The sequence below is a fragment of the Lithobates pipiens genome, unplaced genomic scaffold (assembly GCF_037356315.1).
Source record: "Lithobates pipiens isolate NorthernLeopardFrog02 unplaced genomic scaffold, aLitPip1_a1.2 Scaffold_6, whole genome shotgun sequence".
NCBI classification, from domain to species: domain Eukaryota; kingdom Metazoa; phylum Chordata; class Amphibia; order Anura; family Ranidae; genus Lithobates; species Lithobates pipiens.
Window position 1 is genome coordinate 9,001,993 of NW_027507881.1, and position 21,964 is coordinate 9,023,956.

A 21,964-nucleotide genomic window follows, 5' to 3' on the forward strand; every position below is an offset into this window, starting at 1 on the left:
TTTGCAAATACATGCGTAAGCTACAGAGTCACTTCTAAATTTACAGAGTAAATCTTTAAATTTACTCTGTAAATGTGTGTAAACTAAACCCCTGTTTTTAAGGCAGACAGGATAATTTGGTTGGTTGCAGACTGGTCGGTAAGTTGAGCTAGGAATTTTCTTTAGTTTAGTTTGAACACTCTGCACCCCGCCTACATGTGGCAGAAGCCAAGTAGAACAGAATGGATGTCACTTGCATCCTTGTACATCAGGCTGCCTCCAATCCATCACAATTAGATCCAAGAATATGGAAAAAGTGGTAGACCTTTCAAGCTTATTTTTTTTCTAATATGAGCGGATTTGACTATCAATGGATAGCCTAACATGGTCTTTCATATCAGGTCTGTCATGTCCACTGTTGTTCCTTTAGTCCCCATTCATACCAGCGGACTGATCGGGTCCACCTGTCTGTTTTTCAGGCGGACCCCATTGGACCACCCATTGTTCTCTATGCAGGGGGGGGTGGATATTAGCAGACAAGTGTCCACTGACACACACCAGCATTCAGATACAGATAGATAGCGATACGTTCGCCATCTGTCCGGCGGATCGGATGACAATTGGATGGAAGTGGACAGCCCCATAGAAGAGAGCGGACTGTGTCTGTGTCTGCTTTTGCATAGTGGAGCAGACACGGACCTGTCATACACCTGCCCAGCGGGGATCAGTGGAGGAATCCCTCGCTGAGTAGTCAGATCCGTTTGGATGGATTTGCGTTGTATGAAAGGGACCTTAGTAATAGTGATGGACGAACTTCCGACGGGACGTTTCGCGAAAGCGAAATGCGAACGGACCCAAACGTTCGCGAAACCGAACGTTCGCCGCGGGCCCCATTGACTTCAATGGGAGGCGAACTTTGCAAACCTTCATGTCGAATTTGCGGCCACGTGGTAATTATTAGGGGGTAAAACGTAGTCCCACCATCTGGACAATGACATAATACATGTATGAGGTGAATTTGGGATCGATAACTACAAGCATTTTTATTTTATTTGGGAAATTGTTCTAACAATTCAGGACTATGGAGCTAATGAAGGCAATGGAGGAGAGGGAAGGTCAGGGACCAGGGTAGGCAAAGAAGAGGGTGCAGGAGATGATCACCAGCAGCGTGACATACCGGAATGACACATGCACCGTGATAGAGGCATCTGACAGCAGCACCGTAATACAGAGCACTGACAGCAGCACCGTGACATACAGCGCTGACAGCAGCACCGTGACATACAGCGCTGACAGCAGCACCGTGACATACAGCGCTGACAGCAGCACCGTGACATACAGCGCTGACAGCAGCACCGTGACATACAGCGCTGACAGCAGCACCGTGACATACAGCGCTGACAGCAGCACCGTGACATACAGCACTGACAGCAGCACCGTAAGCAGCCCCAGGAGGAAGTCAGCACAGCACAGGGATGGTGTGATCCCCTCATAATAAGAACCCCCAGGAGGAAGTCAGCACAGCACAGGGATAGTGTGATCCCTTCATAATAAGAACCCCCAGGAGGAAGTCAGCACAGCACAGGGATATCATAAGCAGCCCCAGTAGAAATATGACACCGCTCAACCTCTTCAAAGAGGAGGGTAGGGGCATATAGTACGGTGTGCTTTTTTGGGTCAAGGAAGTGAGCCAAATGAATTAAGAAGGTCTGTGTGCTTGATTAAAAAAATAGTTTATAGACATATACATGGTCTACTGGTCACATGTGTTGAATTCCTCCGAGATCCATGCCTCATTCATTTTTAGAAATGTGAGGTAGTTAACACTGTCGTGAGCTAGGCGAGTACGCTTATCGGTCACAATCCCCCCTGCTGCGCTGAACGTCCTTTCGGACAGGACACTGGATGAGGGGCAAGCCAACAGTTCGATTGCAAATTGGGCAAGCTCTGGCCAGAGGTCAAGCCTGCCCACCCAGTAGTCTAGGGGTTCATCACTCCTCAGAGCGTCCACATCGGCCGTTAACCCAATGTAGTCGGACACCTGACGGTCTAGGCGTTCCCTGATGCTGGATCCGGATGACACCTGTCGATGGGTCGGCTGAAAGAATGACCTCATATCCGAAGTCACCAACACATCTTCAAACCGGCCTCTTCTTGCAGGCGCTGTTGGATTGGTACCCGCAAATCCTTCTCTGGGAGTGGGAATTGCTCCTCTGCCAGCGCACGCAAAAGCAGAATGCAGCATTTCTCGAAGCAAGGCCTGGAAGTGCTGCATTCTGACAGCCCTCTGCGACGGCGGTAACATTTCCGCCATTTTGTGTTTGTACCGGGGGTCTAAGTACGTTGCCACCCAGTACTGGTCCTTGACCCTCATGCTTTTTATACGGGGGTCCCTATTAAAACACTGGAGCATGAAGGCCCCCATTTGCACTAAAGTGGAAGCGGTGTGGTGGCCTGGCTCCTGCTCATCATCCAGGATAATGTCGTCCTCTTCATTCTCCTCTCCCCATCCTCGCACAACAGGGATCCCAGAAAGGTTTAAAGCATGCTCTTCTTGCTCCTGCTCATCCGCCCCGGCACCATCCTCCTCTAACTCCTCATCAGACTCCTGTTGTTGACTTGTCTCAGATAGAGTAGCCCCCCCTGGGAATTCATCCAGCATTGCGACTTCCTCATCTTCCCGCTCCTGCTCCTCCACAGCCTGATCAATGACACGACGCAATGCACGCTCCAGAAAGAAGGCATAAGGTACCATGTCACTGATGGCGCCATGGCTGCGACTGACCAGTTTGGTGATCTCCTCAAATGGCCGCAGAAGTCTGCATGTGTCGCGCATGAGCAGCCACTGGCGCGGTGAAAAAAAACCCAGCTCCCCAGAACCGTTTCTTTCGCAGAGTTCATACAGGTAGACGTTAACTGCACGTTTCTGCTGGAGCAGCCTATCAAGCATATAGAAGGTTGAGTTCCATCGCGTCGGGCAATCGCAAATAAGACGTCTGACCGGCAGATGGTGTCGCCGCTGAATGTCAGCAAGGCGAGCCATGGCCGTGTAAGATCTTCTGAAATGGGCCGAGATTTTCCTTGCCTGCCGCAAGATGTCCTGGACCCCAGGGTATTTGACAAGGAATCGCTGCACGACCAAGTTTAAGACGTGTGCCATGCACGGCACGTGCGTGATTTTGCCCTGTTTCAATGCGCTAAGCAGATTGGCACCGTTGTCACACACCACTTTACCAACTGTCAAATTGAGCGGTGTTAGCCACTCATCTGCCTGTGAACGCAAAGCTGAAAGGAGTGCCGGGCCAGTGTGGCTCTTTGCTTCCAGGCACAACAGACGCAGCACGGCATGGCAACGTCTCACCTGGCATGTGGAATAGGTTCTGGGGAGCTTGGGCGGTGCAGCGGAAGAGACGCTAGCAGCGGAAAAGGAGGAGGCAGCTGAGGAGGAGAGGGAGGAGGATGGAGTAGGAGGAGGAGAAGAAGAGTCAGGCCTGCATGCAATCCGTGGCGGTAAAACCAAATCTACACGGGTGCCACGGGTTACATGCTTGACGGCCGTCAGAAGGTTCACCCAGTGGGCAGTAAAAGTGATATACCTTCCCTGCCCGTGTTTGCTAGACCACGTGTCTGTGGTCAGATGTATCTTGGCACCGACACTGTGTGCCAGAGATACATTCACTTGCCGCTGAACATGGCCATATAGCTCTGGGATGCCCTTCTCTGAGAAATACTTCCTTCCTGGGACCTTCCATTGTGGTGTTCCAATGGCCACAAATTTGCGAAAGGCCTCCGAGTCCACCAGTTTATATGGCAGTAGTTGGCGGGCTATGAGTTCTGACAAGCCAGCCGCCAACCGTTGGGCAAGAGGGTTATCCGGCGTCATCATTTTTTTACGCTCAAACATTAGGCCCACGGAAGCCTGCCTTTTTGCAGAAAAATGTGAGCTTGGCGTGATGGAAGGTGGAGTGGAGGACAATTGTGAGGAGAGAGGAGAAGGAGAAGTAGAAGACGAGGCTGGACGGTGAGAGCCTGCAGTGTGGCTTTGTGTGTTCCGTTGCTCCCACTGGGCTCGGTGATGGCTGCTCATGTGCCTTCTTAAGGCGGTCGTCCCTAGGTGAGTATTGGGCTTACCGCGACTAACGCGTTGACTGCAAAGATTGCAGATGGCAACGCTATTGTCAGCAGCGGACACGTTAAAAAAAGCCCACACTGCGGAGCCATGTGCCGGTGTCCTGGGAGCGCCAGATGTGACCGTACATGGTCGATGACTCGCTCCTGATACATTTGCAGTCTGCTTTGTCCCTCCTGTGCAATGTAAGTTATTCCTGCTTCTCCTCCCTATCTGCTGGTCCATATCTCCCTCTGAACTCCCCTCCTCTTCCTCTCTTGTGGGCACCCACGTGACATCACTAGACACGTCATCATCAACGTCACCTTCCCCACCGCTATAAGTAGAGATCTCGGAGTAGGCAGCAACACCGGGGACCAACCTCCTCCTTGGGCTGATCTGGGTACTGTCGTCAGACTGCTGAGTAGCGCTTGTTGCTACCTCCTCTTCCTGATCCAATACCAAGAGTGGCTGCGCATCAGAAATGTCCTCTTGATATGGATCGGAAAATAATTCCAGTGACTCAAGCGGAAGGTATGTGGTGGTGGTGGTGGTGGTCGTGTTGTTGGTGGTAGTGTCTTTGGGGGTGCACATAGCAGAGAGTGAAGAAGAGGGTGCAGATCGAGAGGATGAGGAGGGTGCAGAAGAGTAAGGCTGAGCGAGCCACTCAACCAAGTCTGGTGCATCCTTTAAAGTAATTGAACGCACCTTCTGCAACTTCCCACTTTGGCTCAAGCCTGTTGCTCCTGCCCTACCCCTACCACCCCTGCGGAAGGGCCTGCCTCTTCCTCTGCCTGTCATTTTTTAAATGACCCTGTGACAAAACTCTTAGTCCCTATACCGATGAAGGACTGCTGCAGTATAGGGCAGCAGTCAGCAGTGGTGCACGTCAACCCTATCTATTGTGGACCGATAGCGGTCCTTACAGAACAGCAGACTGTACCGCACTCAAGCCTATGTACCGTAGCACCCTATACCAAGTTACCAGTCCTTATAAGAACTTTTGTGGACCAAGCAGGTTGTGTATTAGTGTTTAGCAGACTGTACGTCAGTCCCTATACCGCTGAAGGACTGCTGCAGTATAGGGCAGCGGTCAGCAGTGGTGCACGTCAACCCTATCTATTGTGGACCGATAGCGGTCCTTACAGAACAGCAGACTGTACCGCACTCAAGCCTATGTACCGTAGCACCCTATACCAAGTTACCAGTCCTTATAAGAACTTTTGTGGAACAAGCAGGTTGTGTGTTAGTGATTAGCAGACTGTACGTCAGTCCCTATACCGCTGAAGGACTGCTGCAGTATAGGGCAGCGGTCAGCAGTGGTGCACGTCAACCCTATCTATTGTGGACCGATAGCGGTCCTTACAGAACAGCAGACTGTACCGCACTCAAGCCTATGTACCGTAGCACCCTATACCAAGTTACCAGTCCTTATAAGAACTTTTGTGGAACAAGTGAGTTGTGAATGTTTAGCAGACTGCAGCAGAAGGGCAGCAGTCAAGTATAATATCCTTTCTATATTTGGAAGAAAGAATATTATACATGTACAAGCCTATTACTGTACCACTGATACCAGTCCTGAAAAGAACCTTTGTGGAACTAATAATAACAGCAAGTCTTTAAAATTACCCTCACTGCCTGACAACACTGCTTCCTTCCTGTCCCTATACAAATTGGCAAAAAAAGAGAACGATTAGTGGTTACTGGAACAGCTCTTTTGTGGACCTTGATAGTAACAGCTAATGATGATGATGATGATGATGAAAGACTAATCTGGCTGTCCCTGTAGCATACACCGTCCTTTCCCTTTCTCTAAACTAACAAAAGACACTCAGGCTGCTGCAAGAATCAGCAGCACAGCAAACCTATCAACACCTAACACCTATACCAGTCCTGAAAAGAACTTTTGTGTACCAAATAGCTAGTGGTTTATCTCTCCCTACTCCACACAGGAACCTGTCCCTATCGTAACAGAAGAAAGAATGTAAAATGGCCACCGGATCGGGTGTATTTATAGGTTAGGGGGAATGTCCAAGTGTCCATGTGCTGTCATGTCTCAATTGGCTGTCCTGTATCACATGATAAACGTGTCACCAAAGGTTAAAGTTCTTGTATACATTAAACACGTAAGTCCGCCGCGGCGAACGACGGAAAAAGGCGTTCGAACGTGCGGACCGCGAATGTCGGAAATTCGCCGCGAAACGACCGCCGGGCGAAACGTTCGTCCATCACTACTTAGTAACAATAGGAGTAATAATTACAATATTCTTATAGCTTACTTAGGTAAAGTAAAACAAAAATTACATTTTCAGAAATTAATGAGAGCCCACATTTGCAAATTCTTCCTCCTCTTCATCTTGTTACAGTTTCTGGACAGTTGTACCAAGTGCGGTTGGTGACTTACTATAAGAAGCAAGAAATGCAGACCGTCACGTGGGAAGGAAGAACCAGACAGATTCCAACTGCCCCACCAGGTAACGTGTCCACCTACCCGTCCCATCCCATGGACAAATTACAGGCTCAAAATCATGTCGTCATGTCTGAGGGAAGAACTGTCTCTGCTACTTCTAGCACATTTCCTTTTTGTGAACCAGAAAATACAAGTGCAATCTGTGGGCAAACAAGTCCCAGATAGGATATTTCTCCTTGGCCATCAAGTGTCTCAGGAGCAACGGCATAGCTTGAGGAACCCGTGTCCTGATGCAAGATATGAGCCAAGATCCCTGAGCTTTTATCTTGTAAACACTTCTTCAAACTTAAAGGGGAACTTCACTTTCTCCTTTTAATTTCCTTTTTTCTTTTCGCCAATCTTACCTTAAAGTGGTTGTGAACCTCTGAAATGAAATGTGAACAAAGCATATCCCTTTATAGTGTGTACTTGCCTCAATCCAGAGCACTTAGTGTTATTTCTATCTGCTTTCTCTTCTCTCTGTTATCTGCATTATTCGTCACCACAGAATAACAATAATCAGCATGACCCCGCTGTACCAGGGGACATGGATCAATGCAAAAAAAAGTTTTAAAAACTGCAGTTTTTTTGGGAGCAGTGATTTTAATAATGATTAAAGTGAAACAATAAAAGTGAAATATTCCTTTAAATTTCGTATCTGGGGGGTGTCTATAGTATGCCTGTGAAGGGGCGCATGTTTCCCGTGCTTAGAACTGTCCCTGCACAAAGTGTCATTTACAATCACTCGCGGCTATAATGAATTGTCGGCTCCCGTAATACAGAGAACACTCATTGAAAGTCATTGCTAAAAAAAAAAAAAAAAAAAGCGTGGGGTTCCCCCAAATTCAATTACCAGGCCCTTCAGGTCTGGAATGGATATTAAGGGGAATCCTGCGTCAAATTTAAAAAACAATTTGACGTGGGGGTCCCCCTAAAAATCCATACCAGACCCTTTATCCGAGCACGCAACCTGGCAGGCCGCAGAAAAAGAGGGGGGGCGAGAGAGCGCCCCCCCTCCTGAACCGTACCAGGCCACATGCCCTCAACATTGGGAGGATTCTTTGGGCCCCCACCCAAAGCACCATGTCCCCATGTTGATGGGGACAAGGGCCTCATCCCCACAACCCTGGTCGGTGGTTGTGGGGGTCTGCGGGCGGGGGGCTTATCAGAATCTGGAAGTCCCCTTTAACAAGGGAGACTTGGTAAGGGGGTAGAAAAGTACCCCTACCATTTCACAAAGAAAGTGTAAAAAATAGTTAAATAAGACAAACACACTTTTGAAAAAGTCCCCAAAGCATCCTCCCAATGTTGAGGGCATGTGGCCTGGTACCGTTCAGGAGGGGGGGGGGGGTGCTCTGTCGTCCCCCCTCTTTTCCTGCGGCCTGCCAGGTTGCGTGCTCGGATAAAGGGACCCCCACGTCAATTTTTTTTTATTTGACGCAGGGTTCCCCTTAATATCCATACCAGACCTGAAAGGCCTGGTAATTAAATTTGGGGGAACCCCACGCTTTTTTTTTTAATCAATGAGTGTTCTCGACAATTCATTATAGCCGCGAGTGATTTTAAATGACTTTTTTTCCTGCAGAAATTACACTTTGTGCAGGGACAGTTCTAAGCATGGGAAACATGCGCCCCTTCACAGGCATACTATACACACCCCCCAGGTACAAAATTTAAAGGAATATTACACTTTTTGTTGTTGTTGTTGTTTTGTTGTTTTTTTTTTTGTTTCACTTTAATCGTCATTAAAATTGCTGCTCCCGAAAAAACGTCCGTTTTTAAAACTTTTTTTTGCATTGATACATGTCCCCTGGGGCAGGACCCAGGTCCCCAAACACTTTTTAGGACAATAACTTGCATATTAGTCTTTAAAATGAGCACTTTAGATTTCTCCCATAGACTTGTACAGGGTGTTCTGTGGCTTTTCGAATTTGCCGCGAACACCCCAAATTGTTCACTGTTCGCTGAACAGGCGAATGGCAATGTTCGAGTCGAACATGAGTTTGACTCGAACTCGAAGCTCTTCTCACTGATCACCAATGTAAGGAACATTCTTCCCATTGACCATCAATTACCAAATCTAAGCAGAGGTTCCCTGAGACTTAAAATTTGTTTTAAGTGTGGTTAAAATGGTTGAGAAAGGCTGGTCTATATTTTAGCTTTTTGTGTGATCTATCTGTTCGATCTGCAGATTTTAAAGCCCAGCGGATCCCTCCACTACCACCCAGCCATATCCAGGTGGAACCCAACAGCTCAACGTCTGTATGGGTGAAATGGAGGAAGCCCATAATCAGCAGCAAAATAGTGAATTATACTGTACGTTGTGGGCCATGGGGAGCCAAGAACGCCTCACTATTCACCTATCACAGCAGGTAAGGCGGAGAACCTCCATAATGATCACATGGTGTTGCCTATACATGAAAAAAAACTATCATCAGTATATATATGCACTATTTTTGTCCATTCCATGTGCAACTTGCATTGACATCTGTGCATGAAGTTGCATAGAGGTTGGCAAGCCGCACATGAAATGGCACTGACTTTGAGCGATTTTAAAGCCACATTCCACGTGAACCGAGTCTTAGCCACAGGTGGTTTACATAGACAGAGATTCGCACCGTGTCCCCCCCCCCCCCGGCGATCGGCGGGTGCCGGCCAATGGATGTCCACCAGCAACCCGCAGACTGGGTTCACATTTGTGTGCTAGGGCAAAGCATGCAAAACCGGGTGCCTCCCAGCAACACACAAAGTGCATCCTCTTTGCAAGACCATTAATTCCTAATGGCAACCCCAATGCAACTTGCTAATGCACATGCCAAAGCACATGATTTCAAAGGACCATGCGTTTTGGTGTGGTGCGATTTGAAAAAAAAAAGCGTTTGCACTTCTTCAGAGTGATTGTGATGTGGTGCATAGACCATTGAAATGAATGGGATCCATTAAATGCGATGCACCAAAACGCATAGGTATGAACGGAGCCCGGTGTCCTGACCATACTTGTTCTCTGTTCTCAGCGTCTCGGAGGAGATCCTGATCAGTGGCCTTAAACCGTATACGAGGTATGAGTTTGCAGTGCAGTCGAATGGCGCTGGAGTGGATGGACCTTACAGTAACATCGTAGAAAAGATGACCCTTCCAGATAGTGAGTAAGATACACAATATATTTCCACCATGTTCTGCTCCAACCAATAAAATGGCATTCCTCTATCTCTATACAACTGGCTGAAAAAATGCGAGGTGTTCCCAGAATGGTGCCCATACCAAGTGACTTTAATGTGATACTAAACACACACGGTATAATTTCCATTGTCCCTTCTATTTCTGTATATAGATGATGGAACTGTGATTATTTTACCCCTCCATGCCTAATGCCGCGTACACACGGTGGGAATTTCGGCCGATGAGAGCTTTTCATCGGAAAATGCGACTGTGTGTACGCTCCATCGGAATTTAGCTGGCCGAATTCCCGCCAGCCAAAAATTTGAGAGCCTGTTCTCAATTTTCCAGACGGAAAAACTTTCTATCGGAATTTCCGATCGTTTGTATGCAATTCTGACAAGCAAAAACTCATGCATGCTCAGATTCAACTACAAGACGATTTTTTCCGACCAAAATTCCGATCGTGTGTACGCGGCATGAGCCTTTTTCTGACAATTGTTGCTTACAAGTTAAAATTCGTATTTGTCTGCTAGAAAATTACTTATAACCCCCAAATTTATATATATATATATATATATATATATATATATATATATATATATATATATATATATAGCAGAGACCTTAGATAATAAAATGGCGATTGTTGCAATATTTTATGTCGCGCTGTATTTGTGCAAGTGGTCTTTCAAATGCAGTTTTTTGGGAAGAAATACACATTCTTGAATTTAAAAAAACAAAACAGTAAACATAACCTAGTTTATTTTTGTATAATGTGAAAGATAATGTTATGCCGAGTAAATAGATACCCAACATGTCACGCTTTAAAATTGCGCACACTCGTGGAATGTCAAAAAACAACGGCACTTAAAAATCTCCATAGACATCGCTTTATGCCCCGTACACACGGTTGGACTTTCCGCCAACAAGCTCACATCCAACATTTGTTGTTGGAAAATCCAATCGTGTGTACGGGGCATAAAGCCATCAGATTTTCTGCTGATTTTTGTCTTCAGATTTACCAAAACCATGTAGTATAAGGGCCTGCCTGATTGCATACAGATTGAAACTCCTAAGGTCTGACCTCATATTATATGGTTTTGGTAAATCTGAAGGAAAAAAAATCGGCAGAAAATCTGATAGTGTTTATGAGACTTAAGAGTAATGCCCTGTACACACGGTCGGACATTCCGACCACAAAATCCGTTGGATTTTTTCAGACGGATTTTGTTCGAAGCTGTTATTGCATACACACGGTCGGACAAAGTTGTTGGAAAATCCGATTGTTCGGAACGAGGGGACGTTCGTTGCGTAATCCGATTGGACTTTTCCGTTGGAATTTCCGACTGTACAGGGCATTACAGAGGAGATGTTGTGCTATAATTATTGCTCTCGATCTAAGGATCGTGGAGATACCTTACATGTGTGGTTTGAACACCGTTTACATTTGCATACATTTGCATTACATACATTTGCACCCGGGAAGTGAAGCCGCATACACTTACGTATGCGCTCGCTTCTGCGCACAAGCACAGAGTGACGGGGCACTTTAACGTTTTCTTTTTTTTTTTTAAATTAAATTATTTATTTATTTTTACACTGTCTCTTTAAAAAAAATGTTCTGATCACTTTTATTGCTGTCACAAGGAATGTGAACCTCCCATGTGACAGTAATAGGCAGTGACAGGTACTCTTTATGGAGAGATCTGGAATCTAAAAGGCCCAAGATCCCTCCTTTGCACTTAAAGCGGGAGCTACAAATGCTGCAGCTGCTGACTTTTAAAATAAGGACACTCACTTGCAGGACAGGACTTAGGGTGGTGGGGGCCCCTGGGCTTGAGTCACTTTCGGGCCCTACCTTCTAAACATTATCGTATTTATCGGCGTATAACTCACGCCAGCGTATAACACGCACCCCAAGTTTAGGAGGGAATTTTAAGGAAAAAAAAAAAACATTTAAATGCCCATCAATGCAGCCTGGCAGTGCCATTTGCAGCCTTGTCATTGCAGTCTTGAAGTTTAAAAATGGTGCCGCCGAGATACAGAGTCCTGTGTATCTTGGCGGCTCTCGGGTCATCTCGTCGGCTCTCAGGTCTTCTCGTCGGCTCTCAGGTCCTCTTGTCGGCTCTCAGGTCCTCTTGTCAGCTCTCAGGTCCTCTCGGCGGCTCACGGGTCCTCTCGTCGGCTTTCAGGTCCTCTCGTCGGCTTTCAGGTCCTCTTGTCAGCTCTCAGGTCCTCTTGTCAGCTCTCAGGTCCTCTTGTCAGCTCTCAGGTCCTCTTGTCAGCGGCTCACGGGTCCTCTCGTCGGCTTTCAGGTCCTCTCGTCGGCTTTCAGGTCCTCTCGTCGGCTCTCAGGTCCTCTCGTCGGCTTTCAGGTCCTCTCGTCGGCTCTCAGGTCCTCTTGTCAGCTCTCAGGTCCTCTTGTCAGCTCTCAGGTCCTCTTGTCAGCTCTCAGGTCCTCTCGTCGGCTCTCAGGTCCTCTCGTCGGCTCTCAGGTCCTCTCGTCGGCTCTCAGGTCCTCTCGTCGGCTCTCAGGTCCTCTCGTCGGCTCTCAGGTCCTCTTGTCGGCTCTCAGGTCCTCTTGTCGGCTCTCAGGTCCTCTTGTCGGCTCTCAGGTCCTCTTGTCGGCTCTCAGGTCCTCTCGGCGGCTCACGGGTCCTCTCGCAGTCCCGAGCGGAGCCGAGAGTAGTGTGCTCGGCTCAGTCACGCCCATTCCCTGTGTTATGTCCATCATAGGTCGGGACTGGGCATGACTGTGAGCGGAGCTGAGCCGAGTACACTCGTCTATGTATCTCGACGGGGCCCCCTATTGGGCGGGGCCCATGGGCTTGAGCCCAGTCAAGTCCAATGGTAAGCCCTGCCCTGCTCACCTGCCCCAGGGTCCAGCGAGATCGAACCGTCCCTTGGTTCTCAGATGCTGCCACTGCCATCTTCGGTTAGGGTAATCAGGAAATGAAGCCTTGCGGCTTCACTTCCCGGGTTCGCTACTGCGCATGTGCGAGTCGTGCATCGCAATCCGAATGGTCCCCGCTGTCTCTGGGACCCGTGTGTGTCCCAGCAGACAGTGCGGGGGATGGGAAGAGGCGTAGACTCCCGTGGGAGTCTATGCTTGGAAGTGGGTGCAGATACCTGTCTTATACAGGTCTCTGCACCCCCCTACCCCCTGAAAGGTGCCAAATGTGACGCCGGAGGGGGGGAGGGTTACGAAAAGCGGAGGTTCAATTTTTGTGTGAATCTCCACTTTAACAGCATTAAAAACAGCAAGTATGGCTGTTTTGAATACTGAATAATATTTGGTGCCTTTTAAAAGGGGTTGTAAACCCTCCATGGTTGTTCACCTTAATGCATTCTGTCCATTAAGGTGAAAAACCTTCTGTGGTGTTATAGCCCCCCCCCCAGCCCCCATTTTACTTACCTGACTCCAATCTATCTCCGGCCGTTAACGAGCACACCAGCACTAGCCGATGTCTCCTGTCCTGGTTGTATAGATTGATAGCAGCGCAGCCATTGGCTCCCGCTGCTGTCAATCAAATCCAATGACGTGGCGCTGGGGGGGGCGGGGCCGAGTCATACATTCGGCGGCTATGGATGGCGAATGCTGGACTTGGGAGCACGCCTGCAAGGTAACCCCGTCCGGAGAATGCTTCTCCTAGGGGGTTATCTGATGTGGGTAGGAGCCACAAGAGCCGCCGGGGGACCCCAGAAGACGAGGATCGGGGGCATTCTGTGCAAAACGAGCTCCACAGTGGAGGTAAGTATGATATGTTTGTTATTTTTTTATTTTTTTAAACAATCCTTTACAATCACTTTAAGTCTTCAGAAAACCGGAAGACATCACGACATCATGACATCATCATGACATCACTTCTAGGTTACTAGATCCGAGACCCGACCAAAGCCAATTCGTTCTGATCCCTTGCGTGCCTTGCCATGCGGGTGGGACGGGAAAGCCTAGGATGTCCCTCCCCTCCTGTTGCTAGGGATAACAGCCGAGCATCGGCTCTAAAAAACGGTACTGGGGGGAAGCTGCAGCTGCACGCATCACCCCGGTACAACCACTTGAAGTTGAAGGCCACATATTTGTGTTACATCGGCGTGAAGGGGTTAATAGAAAAAAAAGTACTTTTTTCCTAATGGATATCCAGCTGTCTCATGACCCAGCTCTCTACCAGCCTGTCTGCAGGGAAACATAAGCTTCTAGTGCTCTGCTGCTGGTCACATGTTCAAAAAATAAATAAAAATTGGACTACAGAGTAAAAATAAATCATTAATAATAGTAAACGGTTTTAAATTGTCATAGAAATATATATTTGAAATCAAATTTTTTGGCAATCACATGGAGTGAGCGGATTTCTGCCAGTCACATGCTGTGTTACGCCCCTGCAGCCTGTGTCTTAGAATAAGAGGGAGGTGAAGCCTCCATCAATCTACATATAATATCCAATATCCCGCCCCCAATTCTGTTTAGCTGGTTAGTGGGCATGGTGGAGGAGGAGGGAGGGAGTGGGCTGTCATTTACCACTGTGTTAGCGCCCACATGTGTGACTCTATAGTCACATGGGCTGCTCAGATGTGATGGGGAGGAAATGCTCAGCATAGAAACTCACTGAAAACTGAGCATGTGCAGAGTTGCCACCACAGCTGCAAAATCCCTAGCTGCATCCGGGACTTGGACTGAAGGGGGCGATAGAAAGCAGCAGGATCAACCAGGTTTTTTTGCAGAATACAGAAAGGGAATCTCATAGTGACTAAGTATGAACAGCGTGGAATACACCATTTATTGATCGTTTTTTATGATGTGGGTTTAGTGACACTTTAAGGGCCCATTCACACTTCTGTGCATGGATAATGTGCAATAAAACATGTAGTACAGCACATTGTGTTCGTTGTAGTGCCATTCGTTTTTTAATGCCCCCCAATGCACCAGTACAGTCGTGACCAACTTGCTTGCACTACAAATCACTGTGGAAGGGGTTAATCTTCTGCATTGTGTATAAAGTCTGTTTGATCCTGTTTTCTCTGATCCTCCCCTTCTTCCACTGTCTCCAATCCATCTCCTGACAGTACAGAGCATTTAGAGTCACTCTGCACATGCTCAGTTTGGTGTGTATTGCTAGAGAGTTTTTTTTTCTTGGGAGAGTGCATGTGATCAACACAGGGCCAATCAGCACTGTTCAGACAGAGGGTCAGGGGTCCTGCAGCCTCATAGGACCGTCACTGCTGATGATTGGTGGGTACCATCTTTTGTGTATGTGCAGCAGGAAATAGGATGTCCCGGACACTGCTGATTGGCCTAGGAGCAACAGCGGCTACCTGAGTTTGCCGAACCCAAGCTGATCACTGGTGTCTATACAGTTACCATTGAAAACCATATTCACTAGTTGTTCCTGTATGTTATGGGGTTGATTTAATAATGGCAAATAGGTTGTTCCCTTTGCAAGAAAGTTGCATTTTGCAGGGGAATTTTACCCAGAGATTAGTGAATGTGGTGACATTTCACTTTGTAAAAAATACCTAATCACATTGCTTTGAAATGATTAGATGATGGAAGTCAGCAGATATTTCACCTCATTCACTAAGCTCTGGGGACACTTCCTTTGCAAAGTGCATCTACTCTTGCAAAGTGAACAGTCTGTTTGCCTTTAGTAAATCAACCCCACTATGTCCACATGGCCATATTAGATCAATGAACTTGCTTGCACATGATTGGATGTTGGAAGTCAGCAGATCTTTCACCTCATTCACTAAGTTCTTGGGAAACTTCCCTTGCAAAGATAACAGCCTACTGGCCTTTAGTAAGCCAACCCCCCTTTTGTTTTTCTTGTCTTGATCTAAATTCAGCTGCTGCCAAAATCCTAATTTGTGATTCTCTCTGCAGGGCCGTCGTCCCCTCCAGCTGACTTGATGCTCCAACCGTTGTCGCACTCTTCAGTCCAGGTACACTGGCGCCCTCCTTTGGAGTCAAACGGAATAATCATGCAGTATTTGATCTTATACACTGCCAACAGAAGCCATCCTGATGAAATGTGGACTCTTTTAACCAAGGAAGGTGAGAGAATGCTGGTGGATGGGTATTAAAGCGGACCTTCACCCAATAAAATTAGTCATGTTTGGTCATCTTTGGGTTACTGCATCTTTCTATTGGTCATCTTTGATCAGCTTTGGGTTACCGCATCTATCTAATGGTCATCTTTGGGTTACTGCATCTTTCAGTTGGTCATGTTTGGGTTGCTGCAACATTCAGTTAGTAATGCTTGGTCATCTTTGGGTTACTACATCTTTCAATTGGTTATCTTTGGGTTACTACATCTTTCAGTTGGTCATCTTTGGTCATCTTTGGGTTGCTGCATCTTCCAGTTGGTTATCTTTGGGTTACTGCAACTTTCAATTGGTCATCTTTGGGTTGCTGCATCTTTTAATTGGTTATCTTTGATCATACTTGCATTACTGCATCTTTCAGTTGGTCATCTTTGGGTTACTGCATCTTTCAGTTGGTCATCTTTGGTCATCTTTGGGTTACTGCATCTTCCAATTGGTCATCTTTGGGTTGATGCATCTTTCAATTGGTCATCTTTGGGTTACTGCATCTTCCAGTTGGTCATCTCTGGTCATCTTTGGGTTACTGCATCTTTCATTTGGTCATCCTTGCGTTACTGCATCTTCCAGTTGGTCATCTTTGGGTTACTGTATCTTTCAGTCAGTCATCTTTGGGTTACTGCATCTTCTAATTGGTCATCTTTGGTCATCTTTGGGTTACTGCATCTTTCAATTGGTCATCCTTGCGTTACTGCATCTTCCAGTTGGTCATCTTTGGGTTACTGGGTTACTGCATCTTCCACTTGGTCATCTTTGAGTTACTGTATCTTCCAATTGGTCATCTTTCGGTTACTGCATCTTCCAAGTGGTCATCTTTGGGTTACTGTATCTTTCAGTTGGTCATCTTTGGGTTACTGCATCTTCCAATTGTTCATCTTTGGGTTACTGCATCTTCCAATTGGTCATCTTTGAGTTACTGCATCTTTCAGTTGGTCATCTTTGGTCATCATTGCGTTACTGCATCTTTCAATTGGTCATCTTTGGGTTACTGCATCTTCCAATTGGTCATCTTTGAGTTACTGCATCTTTCAATTGGTCATCTTTGGGTTACGACATCTTCCAATTGATCTTCTTAGGGTTACTGCATCTTCCAATTGGTCATCTTTGGGTTACTGTATCTTTCAATTGGTCATATTTGGTCATCCTTGTGTTACTGCATCTTTCAATTGGTCATCTTTGGGTTACTGCATCTTTCAATTGGTCATCTATGGTTGCTGTATTTTTTTTTTAAACAGAAGGAGGTAACTGTATTTTTTAGTTGGTCATCTTGGAGTTACTGCATCTTCCAATGGGTCATCTTTGGGTTACTGCATTTTTCAATTGGTCATCTTTGGGTTACTGCATCTTCCAGTTTGTCATCTTTGGGTTACTGTATCTTCCAATAGGTCATCTTTGGGTTACTGCATCCTTCAGTTGGTCATCTTTGGGCTACTGTAGCTTTGAATTAGGTCAGTTGTGGTGACAAAGGGATTATATGCCAATTTTGAGAGCCCATGCTTAGTGGTTACTGGGGGGGTTTGTGCTTTATCATTCCAGGTAATGTGTTCAGTACAGACGTTCAGGATTTACAAACTGGGGCAAAATATTACTTCAAGATGGGCGCCAAGACATCATCAGGCTGGGGACCATACTCCAATGTGGTGGAGGTAGAGACGCTGCCTCCGAGGCTACCAGGTGGAAAAAATCTTTTTTTTTTTTCTTTTGCCTCTTTATAAGCCTCATCTACCCAAACCTGATATTTCAGCTGTACAGGTTACTGGCAAGTAGAAAGACATGATGAGGTTGATTTACTCAAACTTAAGAGCCGGTTCACACAGGGGCAACACTACTTCCAATGCGACTTTTGGAGGCAACTTGGACACGACTTGTCAACACGACTTGGGGAACTTACAACACGACTTTAAGTCGCCCCAGGCCAGGCGACTTTAGCCATGGCCAATCAGAGAATAATGAGCTCTCAAGGGAGAACTCCACACTAAATTTTAAATAAAAAAACTGGCATGGGTTCCCCCTTCGTGAGCATACCAAGCCCTTAGGTCTGGTATGGACTTTAAGGAGAACCCCCCCTACGCCGAAAAAACTTCCCCCCAAGGTCCATACCAGAACCTTATCCGAGCACGCAGCCTGGCTGGTCAGGAAGGGGGTGGGGACGAGTGAGCGCCCCCCCCCCAGGACCGTACCAGGCCGCGTGCCCTCAACAAGGGGGGTTGGTGCTTTGGGGAAGGGGGGCACCCTGCGGCCCCCCCACCCCAAAGAACCTTGTCCCCATGTTGATGAGGACAAGGGCCTCTTCCCGATAACCCTGGCCGTTGGTTGTCAGGGTCTGCAGGCGGGTGGCTTATCAGAATCTGGGAGCCCCCTTTAATAAGGGGGCCCCCAGATCCCAGGCCCCCACCCTATGTGAATGAGTAAGGGGTACATCGTACCCCTACCCATTCACCTGGGGAAAAAGTGTCAATAAAAAATACAACACAAGTTTTTTAAGTAATTTATTAATCAGCTACGGGGGTCTTCTTCCGACGTCGGGGGTCTTCTTCCGACTTCTCCGCTCTGTTCGGCCTCTTATACTGGTGTCCGGTCTCTTCTCCGGCGTCTTCTCCCAGGCTCCTCCGCTGTCTTCTTGGAGCTCTTTTACTAGCGGCGGAGCCCGGTCTCCTCCATCCTTCTTCCCTCTTCTCTCTTCTTCCGATGTTGACATGGCGCTCTCTTCCGTTGTACTGGCTTATGCGACGTGCGCAGCGACTTATATAGGTATAGGGCGTGGTCATCGGGTGATGTCACACGGTGACCCCACCCCTTTGGGACGTCACAGTCCCGGGGCATGCTGGGACTGTGACGTCATAAAGGGGTGGGGTCACCATGTGACATCACCCGGTGACCACACCCTATACCTATATTAGTCGCTGCGCACGTCGCACAAGCTAGTACAGCGGAAGAGAGCGCCGTGTCAACATCGGAAGAAGAGAGAAGAGGGAAGAAGGACAGAGGAGACCGGTCTCCTCCGCTAGTAAAAGAGCTCCAAGAAGACAGCAGAGGAGCGTGGGAGATGACGCTGGAGAGAGCGGGAGACGACGCCGGAGAGAGGGGGAGAAGAGGCCGGACACCGGAAGAAGAGGCCGGATACCGGGAGAAGAGGCTGAACAGAGCGGAGAAGTCGGAAGTAGACCCCCGACGTCGGAAGAAGACCCCCGGAGCTGATTAATAAATTACTTTAAAAACTTGTGTTGTGTTTTTTATTGACACTTTTTCCCCAGGTGAATGGGTAGGGGTACGATGTACCCCTTACTCATTCACATAGGGTGGAGGGCCGGGACCTGGGGGCCCCCTTATTAAAGGGGGCTCCCGGATTCCGATAAGCCCCCTGCCCGCAAGACTCTGACAACCAACGTCCAGGGTTGTCGGGAAGAGGCTCTTGTCCTCATCAACATGGGGACAAGGTGCTTTGGGGTGGGGGGGCCGCAGGGCACCCCATTCTCCAAAGCACCAACCCCCCCATGTTGAGGGCACGCGGCCTGGTATGGTCCGGGGGGGCGCTCGCTCGTCCCCACCCCCTTCCTGACTGGCCAGGCTGCATGCTCAGATAAGGGTCTGGTATGGACTTTGGGGGAACCCCCACACCGTTTTTTCGGTGTAGGGGGAGTTCCCCTTAAAGTCCATACCAGACCTAAGGGCCTGGTATGCTCCCGAAGGGGGAACCCATGCCGTTTTTTTATTTAAAATTTGGCGTGGCGTTTCCTCTCAGAGGCGACATTGTCGCCTCAATATAGATGGAGATCCAACTTTGAGGCGACTTTCATTGAAATCAATGGGTACCAGTCGCCTAGAAGTCGGATAGAAGTAGTACAGGAACCTTTTCTGAAGTCGGAGCGACTTCAGTAGTGTGCATTAAGACGGCTCTCATTCACTAACATTGATTTTTACATGTAGCGCGACTTGAGGCAACTAGGGGCGACCTGAAGTCGGATCCTGAGTTGCCCCTGTGTGAACGGGCTCTGAGTGCAAAAAATTTGAAGTTAATTGGCTACCATGCACAGCAGCACCGGATTTTGCATTCTCCAGGTTTCGTGAATCAACATTGATGACTTGTTACATCCCTTGAAGTTGTAGGTTATACAAACAAGTTACATTTGTAGCTGTGAAAGCATTTTTGAAGTGCCCAGCCATAGGCGTGCATATAGGGTGTGCCAGGTGTGCCTGTGCACACCCTAATCACCCTGTATGGCTCAGATTCCCCCTGTTTAAACCACTGATATTTCACCAAAAACTACTGACACCATCCACTACACTTCTGATACCAATCTCTGCCCTACTGACACTGTCTACTGCTCTACTGACACCGTCAGTATATATATTATACACATGCACACACACATATGTGTTTTGAGCTTTGATGTGCACACCCTAATGCAATAGGCTTTGCACACCTATGTGACCAGCCAATCTAGTGATTCACATACAGTAAGTAAAGTCACTCGGCTACTCTCTGGTTTAGCAATACAGCTTCATAGGTTAGCTTGCTGCTCACTGAACAGAGGCGATGATTCGGATTCATTGTCCAATGAGCATGGTGGAGGTGACATTGCCGAACCAAGAAAATAAATTGCCTAATCAAGAGTTACCTGTGTCACCTGTCTGGCTGTGCAGTGAAAAAAAATGTATGGCAATCACAAAATTTGCTTTAAAGAATTTCAAAACAGTAAAAAATATATGTATTTTCAACTATGCGGTTATAGGGGTCTAGTTATAAATTTGTGAATAGCCGTTCATCCATCAAAACTGGTTGTGAATTTGTTCTGTGCAAATGTGGCCGAAATCAAAATGGCTATAGTCCCAGTAATTTCAAAAGTGGGAATTTGAAAAAAAACACATAGTGACCACTAGATGGTGCTCACTATCTTAGGAAATACATATGCTCCTCGTTGCCATCTAGTGGCCATAATGTGGAATTTCCACATTCACACATTTGAATTGCAATTAAGGTTTTTGTGCCTGAAGGTCAGCTTTGGGCTACATTTGTGCAGCAAAATGTATCATTTTGGATAAAGAAATAGAAGCGAAGCTCAAAAATATTCATATGGACTTGTTTCTGATCATCATTGTTCGAGAAGATTTAGCTGAAGTGTGTCCTTCCTCCGCAGATGTCCTGGATATGAATTCTGTCACCGGGATCATTGTCGGGGTCTGTCTGTGCCTTTTGTGCCTCCTACTCTGCATGTGTGCAAGTTTCCAACAAGGCAAACAGAGGTGAGTCCGTCATGACCATGCAAATCCTTTAATAACAAGACAGCATTCACACCCGTGCATTGCGTTTTTTCGGGGGTTTTTTGCGGGGTTTTGAGCATTTTTGTAGTGTTTTTAAAGCGTTTTTGTAGTGTTTTTAAAGCGTTTTTGTAGTGATTTTAAAGTGTTTTTGAGCTTTGCCGCTTTTAATAGCCAATAGAAAAGAATAAAAAAATGTAGTGCTAAACAGTGATAATAGATTGAACTACCAATCAAATCACCTTGACCGGTCAGGTGAAAAGGTATGTGAAAAATACACCCAAAACAGTGTATTAAATGAATACTGGTGAACCACAGTGGCCCAAATAACCCATAAAGTGTCCACAATTGCAATGTCCTAAAATAGAGAACTTTTCTCTTGGATCACAAACTGAAGTGCAGGACATGCAGAAATGATGGATGGAAAACGTGAAGATGGGTACTCTTACCGCACCAGATGGACGCGCATACCGTACGGCAGTGCGTCTACTGCGCTTAACGTACTGGATCCCCAGTGAAGGAACGTGGCCAGGAGCGATGCTGATGTCACGGCTGCACTTCCAATCCGCTTGCGGTTGGATGACCATCTAGGACAGGTGGTTCCAGATAGGCAGCAAAAAAGGTCGATCCACACAATGGATGGCAGGGGAAGGAGGACCATCAAATATGGAGGAAAGAGAAAAAAGAAGGAAGCTCCACATGGCGCAGGTCAACCAAAATGGTTTAATAGGTAAAAAATGTCATACAGTAAGCCATGAATGAGATTAAAAAAAGTGATCACAAAAACGTTATAATCATAAAAGCAATATGAGGAGCAGGGGGTGCAGCCCGACGCGTTTCGACTAAATAGTCTTCAACTGGGGCATGTCCAGGATATCAGAAGTTTAGTGCCACATCCATATATAACAATTATA

General features: G+C 47.1%; 1 protein-coding gene across 3 annotated transcripts in view; it reads left to right on the forward strand.

Annotated features, from left to right (window-relative positions):
* The window catches only part of LOC143958219 (immunoglobulin superfamily DCC subclass member 4-like), a 194,486-nt gene that overhangs the window by 148,939 nt on the left and 23,583 nt on the right, over positions 1-21,964 (forward strand). For 2 of the 3 annotated variants that reach the window (XM_077467713.1, XM_077467716.1), the window contains 6 exons: positions 6,454-6,561; positions 8,728-8,908; positions 9,551-9,678; positions 15,574-15,744; positions 17,328-17,465; positions 20,930-21,035. In XM_077467713.1, coding sequence (XP_077323839.1) covers positions 6,454-6,561; positions 8,728-8,908; positions 9,551-9,678; positions 15,574-15,744; positions 17,328-17,465; positions 20,930-21,035 — 832 coding nt within the window. The remainder of the gene's footprint in view (positions 1-6,453; positions 6,562-8,727; positions 8,909-9,550; positions 9,679-15,573; positions 15,745-17,327; positions 17,466-20,929; positions 21,036-21,964) is intronic. The other variant, XM_077467715.1, reaches the window with a different exon arrangement.